The sequence below is a fragment of the Sylvia atricapilla genome, chromosome 12 (assembly GCF_009819655.1).
Source record: "Sylvia atricapilla isolate bSylAtr1 chromosome 12, bSylAtr1.pri, whole genome shotgun sequence".
In the NCBI taxonomy this organism is placed as follows: domain Eukaryota; kingdom Metazoa; phylum Chordata; class Aves; order Passeriformes; family Sylviidae; genus Sylvia; species Sylvia atricapilla.
Genome location: NC_089151.1, coordinates 16,912,168 through 16,932,911, shown reverse-complemented (window position 1 = coordinate 16,932,911; position 20,744 = coordinate 16,912,168). Strand labels below are relative to the sequence as shown.

Here is a 20,744-nt window from a genome sequence, read left to right as displayed (position 1 = left end):
GAAATGTATGTTTTAGCTCCAGGAAATCGCCTTTCCTATTGCCCAGGACCTCAGTCCCTCTGTCTAAAAAGCAATTAACTAAATACAGATTTTCACACTTCATCTGATGGTATGAAATTGTTCTTTTTTTGATTGAACTGTTGAAAATTTTGGATACAGGAACAGTGTTCATGGACTTGCTCAGTGTGTAAAGGATTAGAAAGCTTCACAGGTGTTTTTTTTAGGATATGTAGAGTGCTGTCAGGAAGATTTGGGCAACTTTGAATAAACATTCTTTTCTAAACCTCTGGTTCTCTTTAGTTCACACTGCTACTGGCACAGCATGTCTGCTTACCTGTCAGTAATCAGTTCAGCAAGGAATACCTGCTAATCCCAGAATCCATGTAATGCTGATAAAGTCCTTTTTTTAATTGCATGGCGTCTTTTCTACAAGCCATATCTAAAGCTTCTTCAGAGATTAGATATAATTACAAAGACTTTCTTTTTAGTTGCAAAGATTTCCTTCCCCCTAATTTACCACACTGTAGAGTAGAATGAGGCTTTACAACACACTCTTTTTATGGGTTTGGGTGTTTTTTTTTGGTTTGTTGTTTTGTGTTGTGTTTTTTGGTTGATTGATTTTTGGTTTTGGGGTTGTTTTTTTTTTTGTGTATGTGTTTTGGTTTGTTGTTGGTGGTGTAGTTTTAAATAAGGAAGAATCCTAACTTTTTGGAAATAGAAATTCCATAACTTGCCTTCCAGGAGGTGTATGAAGGTGTACCTGACCGGATAAGTCATTGCAAAATAAACCTAAGTGCAAATTTTCAGTTTATTGGCTACTTCGGGGTTAACAGCACTGCGAGATGGCTTAATTTATAAACTCCCCACTGTCACCCCACGGTTATTTTGTGCAGGCTTAGAGTGTGCTGTTCTTAAATGCTTCACATTCACACCGTGCTTTGTTCTCTGCTAAGGGGTGTCCCTGTGACCTCAGGACAGAGCTCATGTGCTAAAGGTGCCAGCGCTCCAGTCCATAAAGCTCATTTTACTGCTGACAGGGAGGGGAATGGCACCTGCTGTGGAATTTATTTATCTGCTGAATGAGAAGAAGAAGGAACTTGTTCATTAATCCTGACCCCTATGTTAGGCAGGCACATGTTGAAAGCACAGAATGAAAGGTTGTGCAGCACCATAAATGTCAGGCAGCCACAGTTTGCAGGAGTGGAAGAGGATGTTCTGTACTGCTGGGTGAAGTGCCCTGCAGTGCTTTCCTGATCCTGGCTCCCCAGGGGAGTCTGTGATCGGGGCCACTCTTGCTTCCAGATGAATTAAACTAATTTTAGTTTGTATTCTTATTACCTCAAGCTTCATGTGGCATTAAGAGGTGTTTATTGTCTGTCTCAAAGAGCATAAATACCTGTATAAATGAAAGTAACTCAGTAACACTGCCTCATATCCAGTATGAGCATACTAACAGCTGTATAAAAACTTAAGTTTTACTTAAATCTCAACCTGTGGTGCTTTGGCCTCTTTTTAACATTACGCATAGTTTGCCTGGAGTTGCTCTTCATGAAGTTATCACATTAGAAGAAAAAAGATACCAATAAAAGTAATTTTCTGTTGAAAAATGCAACCAATCTGCTCTGCTTTCCTGACTTTTCCTGAAGGCAGAGTTTCTTGTAACGCCCATCTGCCCGTTCTATATAAACTTAGCAGCTATGTGGCTATAGTGTTAATTAAAGCGTGCTGACAGTCACGGTTCTCTTGCTGTTTCCCCCCACAGAAGCTGTGCAGGCTCAGTGCCAGCGGGCTGGGGGTGAACGTGTCCAACCAGGAGGGTTTCACGCCGCTGCACATGGCTGCCCTGCACGGGCACGGCGAGCTGGCGGCGCGGCTGCTGCGGCACGGCGCCAGCGCCAGCGCCAGGAACGCACAGCTGGCCGCTCCCCTGCACCTGGCCTGCCAGAGGGGACACTGCCAGGTAACCCCACACCGGGGGAGTCGGCCACAGGAGCAAACAGGGCTGGGGAAATCAATCCGCAAACGCCAGGGGTGTGTGTCTGAAAAGGAGACGGGGTCCTGTAGCTTTATTCCAATAAAGGGAAAAGCCGTGGGGTGTTTCCCCTGGGGTCTCACAGCTTCCTATTTATCCCCATTGCCTGGCCACATTTCCCTCTCTTTCCCCACTGGCTGAGGTACTTGAGAGTTACAGACTTCCCAGAGTGCCTGCTACCTAAGATTGCCCTTTAATGTATAAACCTCCCTTTTAATTTTTAATTCTTATGGAAATAATAGGTTTTCTCCATTGTTTCTTTCATCTTTCAATATCCAATTTCATTTATTCATTTATTTATTAAATTTTATTTATTATTACAGTTTATTTGTAAAGGCAAATATCTTCTTTTCCATTCATCAATCAGCAGAATCCTTCCCATTGTTTCTTTTATCTCTCAGTGCTGGTTTATTTACCAGCAGACCCACTGCTTGTATGTAGAGACAAGTCTGTCATTCCTCTCACCAGGAACAGTGAAAAGAGTTTGGCAGTTCTGGTTCTCATTTTCTGTGTCTAAAATTTTCAGATTGAAAGGGGAACTTGGAGCTGAAATCGTTTCAGTAGACACCTTTTCTTTGTAAATTATTTAAATTCAGGTTTAATGCAAGTGGTGCAAAAACCTTCTGTTGCACTTCAAATGGTTTAAATGTCCCTTGTTCAGCTGAATCTTCTGTGTGCATTCCTCTGTGCCTTCTTTATGTTTGTGTCTTGGTACCTTCAGTAACTACAGTATCAAATAGTTACTGTAGTTTCAACTGCTTTAATTAGATCAGCCAAATGGAGCTTTGAGGCAGCAGATAACTTGTCCCTCACTTCAAGTCAGGAAGCAAAAGCAGTGAAGGAGAAGCATGGGCCCATGGGGGGAGGGTGTTAATCAGGAGGGAGAGTAAATGAGATGGGAAAATAACAAACAGGAACAAGCAAAGGCAGACAGGCAAATGGAAAGATGCAGAAAAGCGGAAAATTAGGGTTTTAAAAATAAGGAGCTGAAGACTGCAGGAGGGAAAAAAAGAGAATTTTGAAAATGATGGGAAGACAAAGCACTAGGGAAGCAAGAAAAACCAAGAATACAACTCAGAGTTGTAGGTGAATTCATGGATAATTGTAGATTAGCTCATGAGGTAATTACAGTATAAAGAACTTCCAAGTGTTGTGATGAGTTTGGAAAAGGGTGCTGCTGCTGTGGTGGTTGGGTTTTGATGGTTTGTTAAGTTACTGGTTATATTTCTTTTTCATACACCTCGAGTTATATTTTCTGGCCTTTCTTGCAGTTGCTTTAACTTTTCTTTTTTTAAAGTAGGTATTAAAACATGAAAAATAGTCTCATACTCAGTAACTCAATACTTGTATTCAGTAAGAGTAAAGTTGTTATTTCTTTCAATAGGTGGTGAAGTGTCTGATAGATTACAATGCTAAACAAAATAAAAAGGATATATATGGAAATACTCCCTTAATTTATGCATGCCTGAATGGTCACTATGAGACTGCTGCCCTGTTGTTGCAGGTAAGATCACTGAAGACAGAGTGTTCTGCTGGTATTTCTCATGTGGTATCTGTGCATACCCAGTACTCAGGACCAGGGTTTTCAGTTATGCATTTCTCTGTCAAAAATATTTGGGGAAAGAAAGAAGAGGTGTTGTTGCAGTTATTCCTTTCTGTCCCATCCCTTCACAGATTTTTAATTAGATAAATATTGCCTTGCTGTTGTACAGGTAGATGTTCCTATGGAACTTTTGTGTGGCAGGTGTCAGGTTTTCTTGACTGGGATTCTATTACATAGGGTTGGGAGGTTCTTAAGAATCTCTTAAGCCTGGAATATATAATAGGTATATGTCACAATAGGACACAAAATAAAGATTCTTGCCTCCAGTCAGAAGGCAGTAGAAATCTGAAATTCATTCAGCCCTTTTATAACATGAAGAAGACGTGTTATCAGTCTGCAGGGCTGACACCTCTGCCATTGGCTCAGTAACAGAAACAGCAAACAGCGCCTGTTGTTACGGGAAAGGAATATTGTTTGCACAGGCTTGTTTTGGGAAAAAGAAAACCGTTGAAAAGTTTCCCTTGGGAAGAGCTCAGCATTTCTCAGGCCCAGAAAATATCGGGTCCACAGATCTGTGCAAAACCAAACTGAGCTGAAGCTGTGGCCGTGAGGTGGGGCACTGACGTGGCCGGGTGGGTTCTTGGTGCACTGGTGGTGCAGCTGCGGGTTTACTGCATGGCCCTGCTGTGTCCTGCCCTTCTAACTGTGCTTTCCCTTTGCCGTGCAGCACGGAGCCTCGGTGAACATCTCCAACGCCCAGGGCAGCACAGCCCTGCACGAGGCCGTGTCGGCCGGGCACGAGGCGCTGGTGGCATTGCTGCTGCAGCACGGCGCCCCACGGCACCCGCGCAACCAGCACGGCTGCAGCCCTGCCGACTGCGCCCAGCCCGTGAGTGCAGGCTGGGGGCACTGCTGCAGGCATGGGCTGCTGCAGGGATGGGCTGCTGCAGGGATGGGCTGCTGCAGGGCAGGGCTGCAGCCAGCAGCAGTGCAGGGGGTGTCAGCACTGGGATACCTGTTCTGTGCACAGCCTGCGGATGATCCCGGTGGCCTGTGAAACTGGCTGTGTTTCTAGAATGAGTCACCCTAGGATAAAAAGGATGAGTCTAGGAAGAGTGAAAGCACAGGCCTAAATAAAAATAACATTAAAATCCCTGTAATGGCAGAGAGAGCAGAAGCAATGTTGGATGTAGGCAAATGAACACCTTGCACTAATCAGTTGCACTGGCAGCAACGTTCCTTGTCCCACCCAACATCTTCTGCCCTTCAAGCCTTTTGATTCTTTTTATCTTGCAATAGATAACTGACTTTCCCCTTTATTAATAGCAATAACATTATATGTAATATTAAATTACACAGAATTATTTCAGTCTTTAAAGGATTTGACACATGGCCCCATCTTAATGTGCTTAAATGGTCTCCGAGATGTAGCTTAATGACCACAAAATTCTGTACTGAATCAATTTTAATATGTATGTTACCATCTGAACTGAAATTGGCTTAACCATAAGCAATACAGCTTACAATAAGAGGTCAGGACTCCAACATCATCACTGCATTACAGTGTAACTTGTGGAACACTGATTTTGTCCCTACTCAGAATGATACAATTTCAAGTTTGTTTTATAGTGAGTTATTTTGTGTGTTGTATTGATTCATGGAAGCATTAATTAATACACTCTGCACATGCTAAAATACTAAATTGTACTGTTTCTTTTTCTTTAATAATGGTGAAAATGGAAACTGTTAAAATCAAGAATTCAAACATCATGAAGTTGCTGGAAGCAGCACCAAGCAGCACCACATCAGCAGAGGGAGAGAAGGAGACTGAGCAGCCCGTTACTGTCAAGATAAGGAAAAAAGGTACCTGTGATATTTCCACTGGTGTGAATAAAAAGGGATTTAGGAATTCATGGATGACTCTATCAAATATTTTATGTAATTGCTTTACATATGGTATAAAACAGTCAGTTATTTTGCATATTTATGACAGGTAACATCTAAACACCTAAAATACTGTAATTAAATGCAGCAGACTTTGTATTGTACTCATGACATTGCTTCAAACTTAATTTTCACCTGCTTTGAAGTATATGTGTGAATTTTACCTACAAAATCATTTAAAGGTAAAAAACCACCACATTTGAGATGATACAATTAACCATGTAAGAACTGTGCATTTCAGTGCAAAGCAGAACAGAGTTAGATGACTGTTGGGTGCGATTTCTATTGCCCTAAAACAGGTCAGGGAGTGACTCTTCACTGGTTACTGTCTCTCATGTGCTGGGACAGAAATGAGAGCTACAGAGGTGACTGTCAGCCTTCCAGCACAGTTTGCAGTGGACTTTGAGCAAGTGGCAGCAGGTGGCACAGTGTGGCTGTGAGGTGCAGCAGGGCCCAGGTGCTTTGGGAAGGAAGAGTTTCCATCCTTTGGATACCTTTTATCTTCCAGTGTTAACTCTGACCTCCACTTTTTTGATAGCAATAACATTATATGTTATATTCAATTATGCCAAATTATTTCACTCCTTAAAGGATTTGACACACAGCCCCTCTCCTAATGTGCCTAAGCAGCCTCTGAGATGGAGTTTAAGGACCACAGATTTTCCCTCCTCTCCTCTCACCCCCAGCTTCTGATCTGCCTTATCCACTGCTCCCTGATGCTGCCTCAGAAGATTTTCTGGTGAATTTTCAAGTTCACTACCCTGGGCATGTAAGAAAAGCTGTTCCCCCTGAGCTGGACAGCCCAGCAAAGGACCTGATGCCACCAGGACTGTAGAAAGAAAACAGGGAGGCTGCAAAGCAGCAGTCAGGGAAGATGAGCAGCAGGAGTGCTCATTTCAGCATCCATGAGTTTTCAAACTCTTGGCTCCTTCTCTCAGAGAGATTGTGATGGTTAATAGAAAACCACAGTTAATCACAGCATGCTGATACCTAAAATTGAGAATAGTTCTTTCAAATATTATGAATAGTTCTAAAAGAGCAATAGAAGGTATGAGTAAGTAATACTAATGAAGAGGTGGCTTAGCATCTGTGTGTTAATTCAGATTGGTAAAAACTGGAATTCAGGGCCTCAAAGTGCAGAATTAGTGTCTCTTCAGAAGCTTGGCCAGTTGTACTAATCTGAGGAAGAATGTTTATTTCTGCAACTTAAAAGTTTTTAAATTTTCCAAAAATAAATCACCACTCTAATTCAAGTTAGCCCTGTTACAGTTTTATGTTATATTTAAAATCAGAACTGTGTTTATTTAATTCTTAAATGAGGCTCAGTTGTAATTTTAGCTGCGTGTTCTTTTAAACCCCCAGTGCATCCTAAGCCCTGTGAGGAAGCCGATGATCCCATAAGCAGACAACTTCAACTGGTCCAATCAATTAACAGATTTAACAAGTAAGCAGAGAAGCTTGCTCAGAGTGTGTTTGTTGTTTCCCATAAGCAAAGGAGAAGTGCAGCTGCTAATAAAGCCCCAAAGTGGGTCAGGGGTGGTTACACATGACATGGTGGTGTGACAGGGGATGTTAATCCTGCAGGGCTGGCACGGTCACAGCCCCAGGCAGATGTTCTGGGCATGACAAACTCACTGGGGTGCTGAGGGAGGGCTTGAAAATGCCTCTAAAATTGGGATTGCACTAATACTTGGTGTGCCATCAGTTAAGCCTTTCAGAGCCAGACTGCTCAAAAATACTGTAGTGCTGTTCACTCATTGGTTGGGTTTTGCTCATTATCTTTTAAAGCCTTAATGTAAATTCCGTAGTAACATACAGGGAATATGAGTAAGCTGTAGTTGTGGGAAGGTGTTGTCAGGGAGCTGCCTGTCTGTGGTGAGACAGTTCCACCTTGTGGAGCTTCTGAGACAGAGGCTTTTATGAAAGGCTTATGTGAAGACGTTTAATTGCTTTGATCTTCTTCAGAGAAAAACACTTACGGAGAACGATAACAAGAGATAAAAGTGTCCCTAATTTTGACTATCACTTACTGCACCAGGTAAGTGGAAATACTTGCTCAGATTATTCTTATATTATAGCAAATATGTTTACTTGCTCTGCTATTACTCTGGGTACATGTAAAGAAGGTTTACAGTTCTGATCTGTTTGCTAAATCGCCCATTTCATCATTGTTCAAACTTCAGTGCTGCTTCTATGACACCTCTTAAACACTACATTCTTACTTTTAAACCTCTTAAGCCTCTTACTGCAGGCTTCCTCTCTGTCTTGTTTTCTCTGTCCTGTCCAGCAAAACCTAGAACTGAAAAACTCTGCAGCTTCTTGGAGCTGTAGCTTGCTTTGACAAGAGAGACATTTTTCAGTAGATTGAAATTAGGGTTTTCTTTAAGTGTGGTTGTAAGAGTGATGACACTGTTTGCAAGGGTGACAGCAAAGTGCATGTTGCACTGTGTGTGCAATAGATTCACCTCTGCTTGGGGTGCAGTGACACCCACACCAACTGCTGGATGCTGCCTTCCCCAGAGCTTGTGCTCCTTCTGCCTCCTTTACACTGGCTTTGACTCTCAATGTATCTTCTGTTGAGCCATTTCAGAACACTGAATCAAGAGAAAAATGACCTGTGCAAAAAAAAACCATTTTTATCAGGTTAGTCCCAGCAGCTGCCCATCATTACACTGACACAGCCTTGGAAATGCAGACTCTGCTGCTCATGCCCTTCTGAAAAATGGGATACTCTTCCTATAGCCCTTAGAAGACTGAATATTTGCTAAAAGCCTTGAGAACACTGAACTAATTCTATAAAGCTGTAATATTTTATTAATTGTTTCTAAATTATAATACTCCACTACTTAACTTGGGATTTAGATTTATAGCTGTGGATCACTGAAGGCAGTATGTCATTTCAGTACACAGGTGTCAGAAAACTAATATGTGACCCTGATACAGAGCACTCCAGCCCTGTTCTGTGGTTGTGAGTTCATACAGCTGTGGTTGAACTAATTCATGTGTCCACACACCTCTGAATTGTTAGTGGATTTAAATGTGCATAACCTCTGCCTGCAGCTTTTTCAAGATAGTTGCCATTATTTCAGTAAAAAAGCTACTTTCTCCTCTAGTTCTTGTCTTAGAAGATCTGTCATTGGCATGCTTGGATTCTCTTTATTTCTCCTGGTTATTTTAACATTTGCAGAGTGGCCAGTAATCCAGGACAGCCACCCACTCTGTACAGGAGAAAGAGGAGCAGGTGTGGCAATGGAAGATATGAACAGTTGGAGGGACCAAAAAGGGGCACTAAGGGGTGGGAGGGTGGAGGTCCCTTCCCTGCCAGGTGACCCCTGGAAGCAGGGAATGCTGCCTTTGCCTTCAGCAGTACCTGGGTGACCCTGTCTGTTACTACTTCCACTTTCCTTAACAGTAAAAGAAATGGCTGTTAATTTCAAGTGCATTGAGACTTGCATTACAAAAGGTGTTTAGAAGAGTTGGGATAGTGAGGAGAAAGTAAGTTTTGGAATGTCTATTTTCAGGTACTGATGTGTGTGTAGCCTGGGGCGGGTTGGCCTCTTGATTTTTCTCATATGTAGCCCAAATATATAATTACTCTCCTACAAAATGTGCTATTTTAAATCTTGGCAGTGTTTTCAGTGTCATGAAATTCATGTGATAATAATGTTCAAGAAACAATATATTAATTTTCCTTCTTAATGAAGAAAGTAGATAATGGTTTTAATGTAGCATTTCTCTCTCCTCACAGATGGCTATTAAAAGCTTTGATAAAAGCAAATTAAAATCTGTTGGAATGCTGGAGCAGAGCACAGGTCAGGTGACTGCCCCGGGCTACAGTGGTGAGTTTGTGGAAGATGATGATGACACGGCAGCCCCTGACAGGAGCAGATTCATGCAGCGCAGACACACGGTCAGTGTGGCACTGCCAGCAGAGCAGGGCAGTGACAGTGGCCCAGGCAGCCCTGCAGAGCCTGCAGCACAGGACAGTGACCCAGGCAGCCCTGCAGAGCCTGCAGCACAGGACAGTGACCCAGGCAGCCCTGCAGAGCCTGCAGCACAGGGCAGTGACAGTGACCCAGGCAGCCCTGCAGAGCCTGCAGCACAGGACTGCCATGGCTCGGCTTCACATCACTGACAGGGAAACATGGATTTGAAGCCCAGGGCTGAGGAAATTGGTGGTGTGAATTTGAATAGCCCGTCACGGTGTGCAGATGTGGGTGACATCACACACCCCAGTTCAGAGCAGGCACAGGCTCCGCTGCACAGCTGGAATGACTCCTCTCTTCATGGTGACCACACAGCCAGACCATTCCTGATCTCACTAACAGGGACATGACAAGATGAAGACAGCAAAATTACTTTCCTATTCTATTCAGCACTTATTAAAAAGTTCTCTGTAACAGTAAACCAAATGAAACCCTGTATTGTATTTTTCAGCCACTCACTTTGTTTTAAAAGTCTTTGAATAATTTTTGCATTTTCAGTTTTTATCACTACATTCAGAATATAAATATATTTATATATATAAAAAGATATATTGGATAACAAGGTATTTATTGCCAGAGGTAATTGAAATGTCTCTATTTTTATTGTAATGTTACAAACCATAATAGTATATATTTCTGTATATTTCAGTAGCTGGGCAAACAATAGTCCCTAACATCTGCATTATTAATGTGAAGGGATGTAATCCTTGGTAATCTCTCAGCAATGCTCCCCTGTACTGGAGCTGCAGGATCGAGTTCTTAGAGGAGCCAAGATACTGGGGAAAAGTAGAGAGCCCTTGACAAAGCTAAACTTTGGATGTGCTGTTCACAACCTAACCAAAAAGCAGAAGCAAGCACAAGGCACAAGGGCACACAAAATTAAGTTGCTTTCCCCCTCCTCTAAAGCAAGTAATGCAAAAATGCACAAGTATTCATGATTCTGACCCTGGGCAACATCCACAGACAAAACTGCTTCAGAGGCTGCTCTGAAAAAGGTGAAATTCCCCTTATGGAAGGTACTTCTCCCATCAGTGAGCACTGGCTGCAACAGCCAAATCCTGCCCCATTCCCAGGGGTGATCACTGAAGAATTAAAGCTCACAGGGAATTACCAAGTGGCTGCTTAGATCTGAAGTTCATTTTCTACTGTTTGGTTATGGGAGGTGTAAATAGCAAGGGCCAGGTTTTGCAGTGCAGTATTTTTTTATTCTTGGCTCATCACATCCAGCTTGCATTTTATTTCATGAACTATTTGTATAGATAATTCTCTTTTGTTTTAACTGTGGTATTAGTAAACTACCTGGCAAAATACAAAGCTGGAAGATAGAGTGGTGGGTTTTTCAGGTAACTTTTTAATCTAAGAGGTAAAATGTCAGATGACATTTGGATTTGAGGATAATGTGTTTATTTTTCTAATAATTTATGACTTCATCTGATTTTCTGATGTGCCTTGGATTTGTGCCAAATGATGGAAAGAAAAAACTAGTAAAAGAACTCCTGAAAATGCTTTTTTCTGTGAGTGCTTCTGTCCAAGCCTTGAATCTATTACAGATTTCCTTGCCTGGTTTTGTGGCATTTGAAGACTTCACCTTGTGTTTACTCTTGGACTTCTCTTCCTCCTACATTTACAGGTAACTTTATTAGGTTGTGTGTTTTTAGATTTATGCACAGAGGTGTACAAACCAGAACTGTTAGTGAAACTAAGCATTTTCACATAACCACCTTTTCTAGCTGTACATTCACATAAAAAAAGGGATGTTCAGCTATTACAAGTCAAAAGACACAAAAGGAAAGAGGTAAAACAGGTTTTTCCTTCCTGTGACACTATAAAGATGACCCAGAGTAAGTCATTGGTCCTTATCTGCAGCAAGAATAATCCAGATATTTAAGATCAAGGAAACTATTATAGATCTGATTTCCAAACTACAGAGTGAGAATTTTGCATGTGTTTTAATTGTAGCATGCATTTAACTCAACTATTCTTCAGGTTTCTCAACTATAGAGATAAGAAAAATCAGTTCACCACATTTTGGCTTCAGACTCAGTAAGGGTGATTAGTCTGAAGAAATCTGGCACACATTATCACTAAAGCTGAGGCATCCCAATTACAAACACAGACAAACAAAATATAACAACTGTTTCATATATTTTAACCACATTCAGACAAGATAAAAACCACACCCTACTGCTCACTTGAAACAAGTTTATTCTGTTCCAAAAAACACTGCAGTTGGAATTGTACACGATCCTGTTAAATTATGTCAGATGAGGGGTTTGTGGTGGGAGAGTGTATCAGCACATTTACAGTATTTATCCTACTGATTTCCATAACCATAGTCTTGAATAAATGTACAGCACAAGTTCAGTTTTACTTTAGGCATGCAGGAGTTGTAGAGGTTAGGAAAACGGTTTTTCTTTTTTTCTTTGTTTTTTCCAGGTAAGAAACACTCCAGCCATTTGATAAAAGTGGAGGTAGTTGTAAGAATACATGATACCAAGTGTCTGAACAGTGCTGTGTGTGACACAGTTGACTTGCTTTGTTTGAGAGCCCAGGAACTGACAGGGGAAGGGTTCAGCTGTTTGCTGGTAACGTTTCCTTACACACACTGCCTGACACTATTGGGATACCTTCATTTTTCAATTCCAGTAAAGACTTAAGAGCCGGTGACTGGCTGGACAGGAATCCTTCAGGGGCTCAGGGAATCTCCTTTTTAACATTTCTGACAGAGCCAGTTCAGACTTTAAACTCTGAGTGGCTGTTCCCTGTCTCTCACTTGGCTCCTGTGTTTGGCGTCTCCAACAACAGCAAGTTAAGTGTGTGCAGTGGCTGAAAGCAGAGCTTACAGTGAGGAAGGGGCAACAGAACATTCATGCTAATGAGGCCACAGGGAACCCCACACTGCTCAGGCCTCTTATACTACAAAACTTGGAGTTATAAAATCCCCCTTCTCAGATTTATTTTACAAGTTTATTTGTTGGCCTTTTATAATAATAAAAAAAAAGTCAAGAAGCGTAAACATTTTCAGATCTTGCATTCTGCCTGCTAACAGCATTTTCCCAGGCTATTGTTTGGCAGCCTTACAGTAGTATTAATAATCATCCTCTTCATCAGAATCCATGACTCTCCTTCTGTTGAACTAAAATGAAATACACACAGTGAAAGTTGAAGGGTGATGTAAATCCAGGCTGGCACAAGCCTGTCCCAGTCCATGCAGGTGGCAGAGGAGCCACCCCAGGCCCAGTGGGACAGCACAGAGCTGGGCCAGGCTGTCCCACCCCCTGGCCCCAGGAGCTCTGATGGAAGCCCAGCACCCAGCAGGGCAGGGCAAGAGCTGCAAATACAGAGTTCCACCCTGACCTGCCCCACACCTGCAGTTCTGCTGCTCTACTTTACACCACATCACATTTAGGAAAGAAAACTCACCTTCACTGTTGTTTTCTTTTCTGTTTGCTGACTCACTTTTTCAAGTATTTCTATCAAACCTTGTTCTGATACCTGGGAAAGTCAAAGAGAATGTGGATAAACACACTCTGAGAGATGCTTAGTATCAAACAATTGAATCACAATTTCCTTTCTTACAAAAGGTATTTGATGGAATTATGTCATAGTCTTTAGGAGGTATTTACAGTTAATTTAACTTACATCTATTAGAAACATCAGGGTTTTTAGAGTGAGTTGGTTTTAAAAATAAATATATGTGAGAAAGAATTAGAAAATATACTCACCTTTCCAGCTAGTTGTCCAAATCTTGCCATCTGTATAAGATAATTCTCTACTGCTTTTGCTTTGTCTGGTTTCACAAGTGCTAAATTGCTTACTGCAACAAAAACAGGCTCTGTTCATTTGGGTATAAAACATTCTCCAGTACCTTCACTAGTAACAAAAAAGTGAGAAATGTCCCTAGGAAACAATCTTCTTCATGCCAGGGTCACGAAATAAACTGAAAAAGGCATTTTCATTTATGCCAGATACAAGAAAGTTACATTTCTTACTTTTAAGTATTTGCTCCTGATTAAACAACTTTGACTCTCAGTGTAATTCTTTCTACTAATTTAAATAAAACACAAAACATTAAAATAATTCAGATACCCATTAGCCTCTCCCTTCTAATCACTGATATTGCCAACTGAAAAGCTGCAAGTTTTATCTTCTCAGCAACAACAGCACTTTTCTACTCTGGCCTCTGTACAACACATACTTTTGAGGAGTCACTTAGATGAGTATTATTTATTAGAAAATTACTTGGATACTCACATCTTGCACGAGCTGCTTGATCAAGAACTTGAGCTAAAATAGTATTTCTTATCTCTGCTTCCCTGTAAGGAAAGTGAACACACATAAAAAGTGGGATTTTAAACACCTAAAATAACACGCACAGAACAGCAAATTACAGAAGACTTGATTCATGGAAGTGACTTTTTTAGGTCACTTCAAACCTTACATTTACATGGTATCTTTTACAGCATTTCCTGTCCTGGGCACTCTGTGTACACTGAAGTTACAGAGCTGGTGTACTTCCAAGAAATCAAGGTGGAGTTTCATACTTACACCTTCTCACTGCTCATGATTACATTTTAACAGACTAAAGCTGTGCTACCCTTTAGATCCTGCATTTCTCCATGTGGAATTCACCCCAAGGCATGGCAGGGCAGTCACAAGGAATTGTCCATGCAATTCCAAAATCAAACCAAAGCTCGTATTTAGAACTTTTCACTAAGTTTCTTACATTTACGTATTTAGAACTTTTCACTAAGTTTCCACGTATTTACAATATTTAAGTATCTGCAAAACTGGAGCTTTGGTTTATGAAACTTTAGTTAATACAAACTTGGACTGTGCAAAGTCAGCTCTTCAAACACTTGTTCACAACGGTCCCCTTAGCATAACACTGTTCCCACACTGAGCTTTGACAAAAATAATTTTGCTTCATGTTTTTAACTGCAGTAGATATCCTAGGAAAATCAAATCAGCTGGGAAAGGCTCTTTCACTGCAGTACCAGCCAAACCCAACCTCACTACTGACAAAAAGCAGCAGTTTGGGAGGAGTTCTGCTAGCCTTCAAGACTTGGCTCATAAACTCCTACCAAGCCTGGGGAGCCAAGGACTCTGCCTTCCAGCAGCAGGTGGCAGCAGGAGGGGTGATGCTCCCCAGAGCCCCAGTGCTGTACCACTGCAGCTCAGCAGGGCACTGCACTCAGACAATCCCAGGGGAAAAGGAGCTGCTGCTGTGTCTTCCTCCCACCCCAGCAGGCTTCAGGCAGTATGGTCATGGCATGGGAGCCACACCTGCAGCAAATCTTCCATCCATTTCAATCCCAGCAACAAAACAATTGTGGGGCAGCATTCCAAAGAAAATAAATACTTAAAAAAAAAAAAAAAAAAGAGTAAATGGTTAAAAATTATTAGACGCAAGACCAGAACTCAACAGTCTCATTTATACCTCTGTTTTGCTTCCTGTTGTGACGGATCAGCAGAAGGATCCTGAAAGAGAGCAGAGCAAATATCACAACCCAGAATTATTCCACACAGGACACAGAGTTAAATTATTCCAGTCTATGGAAGAGAAACCTGCCTGCTAAAGCAGCCTGCCCATGGATGAGATCCTGGGAATGGGAATCTGCTGCCCCAGCAGATAAATGTGCCACCCTCTGCTCTCCTCACAGCACAGCCATGCCAGCAGTGGCTGAGTGCTGCTCCTGGTCTATCCACAGATGCCTGTGGCTTTGGGCAGGAAGAGGCCATCCCCTCACATCCAGGCTCCAAAGCCCAGAGAACTGACACAAGCATTACAAATCCATTACAGTAAGTTCAGTAAAATGAAATGTAACACATTCTCAGCAGGGCAACTGAAATCACAGAATATTCTGAGCTGGAAGGAACACACAAGAATCATCAAGTCTAACTCCTGAAACCAATGAAAAGTTAATGAGGAGGGTTCTACAAGAATTGGTTCCTGCATTAATCCATATGAAAAACAAAAGGGGGCAAACTTCCAAGTCACTATTACTGGTGATTATTCAGAAGCAAGTAACAATAAAAGGAAAAAAATCCCGAACTTTATATGGAATCAACACCTCAGATTTTACAGGTAACATTTAAAAGTGTTAAAGAAGGATGGAAAACCACACAGACAGAAAATGGGGCTAGCTGCAGGTAGGGAAGATCCTTCACAGGAATAAAGAAATTGCCACTTCAAATAAATCCATATACAGATTGTGTCAGAGGACAGCGTCCAACTCTCTTCAGTGGTGCCCAGCACAGGACAAGGAGCAATGACCATAAACAAAACCACAAGTTTCACCTCAACACGAGGAAGAACTTCTTTCCATGGAGGGTGGCAGAGCAGGGGAGCAGCTGCCCAGAGAAGGTGTGGAGAGGAGTGTCGTCTCTAGAGACATCCCAAACCCACCTGGACACGTTCCTGTGCCACCTGCTCCAGGTGACCCTGCCCTGGGGAGGGGTTGGACTGAATGATTTCCAGAAGTTCCTTCCAGCCCTAACAACTCTGTGATTCTGTGACTCAGCTCTGAACACTGAGATGGCTGGAAAGGTTAGGAAGGTAAGCCATGGAACAGCGAGTGGCCAGGGCCGGGAACGCTCCTGTGCCAGACCTCCCCGGGCAGGAGCGGAGGGAGGCGGCGGCGGGGGCCGGGCTGCGCTCAGTGCCCATTCCAGCCTAAGCTCCGGCACGGCCGGGGCTATTCCCGCTTCCTTAGTCACGGAGATGCCTCTCCTCTTCCTCTCCAGGCCCCGAGAGCGCTTCGGGCGGAGGGTCAGGCGCTGCCTCGCCCCATGCCCGGCCCTGATCCCCCGTTCCCTCACCCCGTGCTCGGCCCGGATCTCCCCGTTCCCTCACCCCGTGCTCGGCCCGGATCTCCCCGTTCCCTCACCCCGTGCCTGGCCCGGATCTCCCCGTTCCCTCACCCCGTGCTCGGCCCGGATCTCCCCGTTCCCTCACCCCGTGCTCGGCCCGGATCTCCCCGTTCCCTCACCCCGTGCTCGGCCCGGATCTCCCCGTTCCCTCACCCCGTGCTCGGCCCGGAACTCCCCGTTCCCTCACCCCGTGCTCGGCCCGGATCTCCCCGTTCCCTCACCCCGTGCTCGGCCCGGATCTCCCCGTTCCCTCACCCCGTGCTCGGCCCGGATCTCCCCGTTCCCTCACCCCGTGCTCGGCCCGGATCTCCCCGTTCCCTCACCCCGTGCTCGGCCCGGATCTCCCCCAGCCGCCGCTGCCGCAGCGCCTCCAGCTCCTCGTCCGCCATGGCTAAGGCCGCCCGCGCCAGGCGCTGCCAATCCACCGCCGAGCGCTACCCCCGCCCCGCCGCACCCTGGCCAGGCGAGGCCAATCCACCGCCGATGCCCGAGCCCCCTGACCAGGCCGGGGTCAGCGGGCAGGGGATGCAGGGGCGCGTCCGGGTGGGTATGGGATGTGTCCAGAGCGGGAGACTCCGCACCTCCCTGGCAGCCCTGCCACCCGCAGTGTAAAGATGTTGTTCCTCATATTGATGTGGAATCTGTGTTCTAGATTCCGTCTATCGCTTCTCGCCCTGTCGCTGGGCTTCAATGAACGGAGCCCGGCACCATTCTCTGGAGGTACTGGTATGGATTGATGCGATCCCTCTCGCTCTTTCCCGGGCCCAGTTCTCACAGTCCCTCCCTCACAGAGATGTTCCAAACCCCATGTCATTTTTGTGGTTCTCTGCTGGACCCTCTCCAGCAGCTCCTTTACTTTTCTGAGCGTCCCCTCTTTTCGGAGCTGCTGGGAGCGGCAGCCGGACCAGCCCGGAGTGCGCTGTGTGTGTGTGAGGGCACGGTGGGACAGAACAGCCCGGAGTGCGCTGTGTGTGTGTGTGAGGGCACGGCGGGAACAGCCCGGGGAGCGCTCTGTGTGTGTGTGTGTGTGTGTGTGTGTGTGAGGACACTGCAGTACGGAACAGCCCGGGGAGCGCTCTGTGTGTGTGTGTGTGTGTGTGTGTGTGTGAGGGCACGGCGGGAACAGCCCGGGGAGCGCTCTGTGTGTGTGTGTGTGTGTGTGTGTGTGTGAGGGCACGGCGGGAACAGCCCGGGGAGCGCTCTGTGTGTGTGTGTGTGTGTGAAGGCACGGTGGGACAGAACAGTCCGGAGAGCGCTGTGTGTGTGTGTGAGGACACTGCAGTACGGAACAGCCTGGAGAGCGCTCTGTGTGTGTGTGTGTGTGTGTGTGTGTGAGGGCACGGCGGGAACAGCCCGGGGAGTGCTCTGTGTGTGTGTGTGTGTGTGTGTGTGTGTGTGTGTGAGAGAGGGCACGCTGGGCTGATGGAACACCGAGGCTCTGCCGTGTCCCTTTGTGCCAGGGACTGCTACTAATGTCACCGTGGACTGGTGGCCCGGGCTGTGTGTCTGCCACGGGCTCTCCCGTTTCCTGTCAAAGGCAGCCGTGGGGACACAATTCGGTGTTTGATCCCTCGGCAGCGGCAGGGAGCGGCGCTGGCCCCACTCTGCTCCTCCGGGGCTCCCCAAAAGTGCTCCCTGTGCTGAGCCCCTCTGCTCCCTACTTCGGATTAAATGACATCTTGACCTCCAGCCACGGCTCTGTCTCTGGTATCAAATAGAAAAAAAAACCCCAAAATACCCAAACTCCCCCCAAAAGTTGACAAAGGTACTGGCCTTCATCAGACTGGGTATAAAGACTCTCTAATAGCGTTAAAATAGCAATGCAGGTAATACTGGTACACTCATTTAATAGCGTCAATCACGTCAGAAAAGTAACTTTTTCAAATCTCAGCATTTATTGTGTGTCAGCCACGCTTATTAAAGGCTGTAGGTTTTCCACTTGTACTTTCAGATGTAATTTAACCGAAGAAACAACTCCAAAAGCTGCTCCACCAGGATGAATAAGCCACAGCTCTCTTTACGGACGGCTAATCGAGATGTATTACCGAGTATTTCTGGTCTAGTTTTTTAACAGCAACAAACTGTGTCAAGCGCTTGTTCCTTTAGCAACTCTTGTTGCGAATACAGACAACATGAGTGGAATTAATTTTCTTTGGATCTTTCGTAGACGGATCACAGGAGCCCGTCCGTCGTGCCTGAAAACTGCCCGTCCATCCTCGTGTTCTGAGAAGCGCGTTCAGAGCCGCTGAAAATCAGGGCGGATTCGGGGTCACGGTTTCAGCGGCTCAGAAGGCAGGATTTGGTTTGTCCTTCCTCGTGGACAGCAGAGGGAGCCCTCGTTCTACACAAGAGTATTCGGCGCTCATCCTTAAACCAGAAAACAAAACAAAAAATTATTGGTTGGTTTGTTTGGTTTGTTTGTTGGGGGGTTTTTTTATTTTTTTTTTTTTTTTCCCCGTGCAGTATGTTCTCCCAGATGAAGCTTTAATCTATATCGTACATCTCTGCTGCTGTAAATTCATGCTCCATTATACCACCATATGCCTGGCTTCGCTCAGAGAAAGCTGCAGTAATCCTAATACTTCATCTCGCTTTATAGATATTTCTGTTGCGGCTTTCACTGCATAGTGTTTGCTCACACACTTAAAGGTTATGTCTTAATAAGTTGTTCTGGATGAGTTTATTAGCAGGGAGCTGGCAGTTGATGAGTTTTTGTGTTTTGAGAAGGTGCCATAGTTATTGTCAATTACAATACGAGGCTCAGGAAGCAAAAAGGGACAGTTTGGTTCATTAAAGAAATCTGGAGGCGACAGTGCTTTATGTAGTATATCATTTTTGGCTCATCAGCCACCTGGTTTCTTTTTCAGCTGCTCCCAGGTATAGATCATTTCCTCTGCAAACTGGGCAGCTGAAAGGATGGACCAAGGCTTTTCAGGATTCTGAAAAGCCTTGGTCCATCCTTTCAAGCTTTTGTATTTCATGCTTTTGCATTGGGTTTTGAATTGTTTACATAGTTCAGAACCTTTAATTGTGATGCAGAAATAGTGGATTCCTGAAAGTTCTAGACAGTTTTATATATCCACAGAATTCTGTGTCTCATTTGTATTGATGAAGGATGGTAAATAGGAAAGAGATGTTTTAAAAAGACTGGGGCTTTTTTGATTTCTTAATCTTATCCCCTGTGTTCTTTAGGAGTGTCAGCTGCCAAAAATGCTCAGTATGAGTTCGTTTGCAAGTAATAACGCACGATGTGTACATTAGGATTTCAGCAGAGTTCTCAGGACTACTTGAGATATGTGAAAATCTCCAGGAGATCCTTTTCGATATCCTTCACAAGCCCTTTGAGACTCAATTTCAAACACTAGAGGGCTCAAGAAAAGCTGAAAGAAGTTTTTTTTCCCCAAGGTTTTAATCACTATAAATGGTGTCTTTCTTTAAGTAATGCTCACGTTCACCTCATCATCATCCTCAGAATGACACTGTATTAGAGTCATAACAGAATGCAAGAAAAAATTGCATGAACAAAACATCTCATTCCTCAAGCAATTGTAAATAAAGCAAAATACTGATGGTTGTGACAACACTGCAAACTCTGTGTTTGGCGCTTCTGCTTGGAAGATACTGGAAATACTCACTTGATGAGATCCTTGGTTGATGAAATCCTTGCTTAGTCATCTCTGGCCTAAATTAAAATTTTAATAGAAACATTGTTACAAAAAATTGGCAAACTTTGCAATGCCTTCAAAATAAGCATTGCAAGATTTTTCCACCTTACAGAGGATGAAGTAAGATGCTTTAGGAAAAGTAACATAAAAAAAAAGAAAAGAAAAACTGAATTGTTTTATGAGAAAGCAAATAAGAAAAATTTACTGCAAGAGTGGAAATTACAATCTTCAATAATTAACAGTGAATTTTAAGCATCTAATTAGTAATGATGCAATAACATTGTGCCTGTTCCAAACCTTACTGGAGCCATAGAAGTTTTCCCCTTTAATTTCCATTGTGCCATGAACAAACACACCGATGCAGACAAAGATTATTTGCAATGCAACACGCTGAATGGTGCCTCAGCAGTGGGCTCCAATAAATAAATAAATGTGTCATGACAAACGTTGTCGGGCTGGATCATGGCTTTACAAAGATTTGTGTGCAATAATGGCAAAATACAGTAGAATAGATTTGGAAAGGGAATGATGTCCATGTGTGAGGAGATCTGAGTGTAAAAGACGGGAGTGAGAAAAGGAAAAACATTACTCTTTACAGTTTTGTTGACAGACTTTTTAATTGCATTTAATTTCAAGGACTAAATAGCAAATGTTTTATAGGAACACAATCCATAAGTGTCATCAGATATGAGGAGCACATT

At 43.9% G+C, this 20,744-nt stretch overlaps 2 protein-coding genes across 2 annotated transcripts in view; one reads left to right on the top strand and one right to left on the bottom strand.

Moving 5' to 3' along the window:
- Positions 1–11,008, top strand: part of ANKRD27 (ankyrin repeat domain 27) — a 43,161-nt gene extending 32,153 nt beyond the window's left edge. The window contains 7 exon segments of the mRNA XM_066327955.1: positions 1,763–1,960; positions 3,417–3,536; positions 4,303–4,464; positions 5,333–5,438; positions 6,882–6,963; positions 7,485–7,557; positions 9,268–11,008. Coding sequence (XP_066184052.1) covers positions 1,763–1,960; positions 3,417–3,536; positions 4,303–4,464; positions 5,333–5,438; positions 6,882–6,963; positions 7,485–7,557; positions 9,268–9,654 — 1,128 coding nt within the window. The 3' untranslated portion in view covers positions 9,655–11,008.
- A 685-nt stretch (positions 11,009–11,693) lies between these two features.
- Positions 11,694–16,795, bottom strand: PDCD5 (programmed cell death 5). Its single transcript, XM_066327954.1, has 6 exons — positions 16,702–16,795; positions 14,946–14,986; positions 13,760–13,821; positions 13,231–13,322; positions 12,929–13,000; positions 11,694–12,641 (listed from the first exon to the last, which is right to left on the bottom strand). Exons 1-6 carry the CDS (start codon positions 16,765–16,767, stop codon positions 12,594–12,596), a joined length of 381 nt encoding a protein of 126 aa, XP_066184051.1. The 5' UTR covers positions 16,768–16,795; the 3' UTR covers positions 11,694–12,593.
- Positions 16,796–20,744: the final 3,949 nt, after the last annotated feature.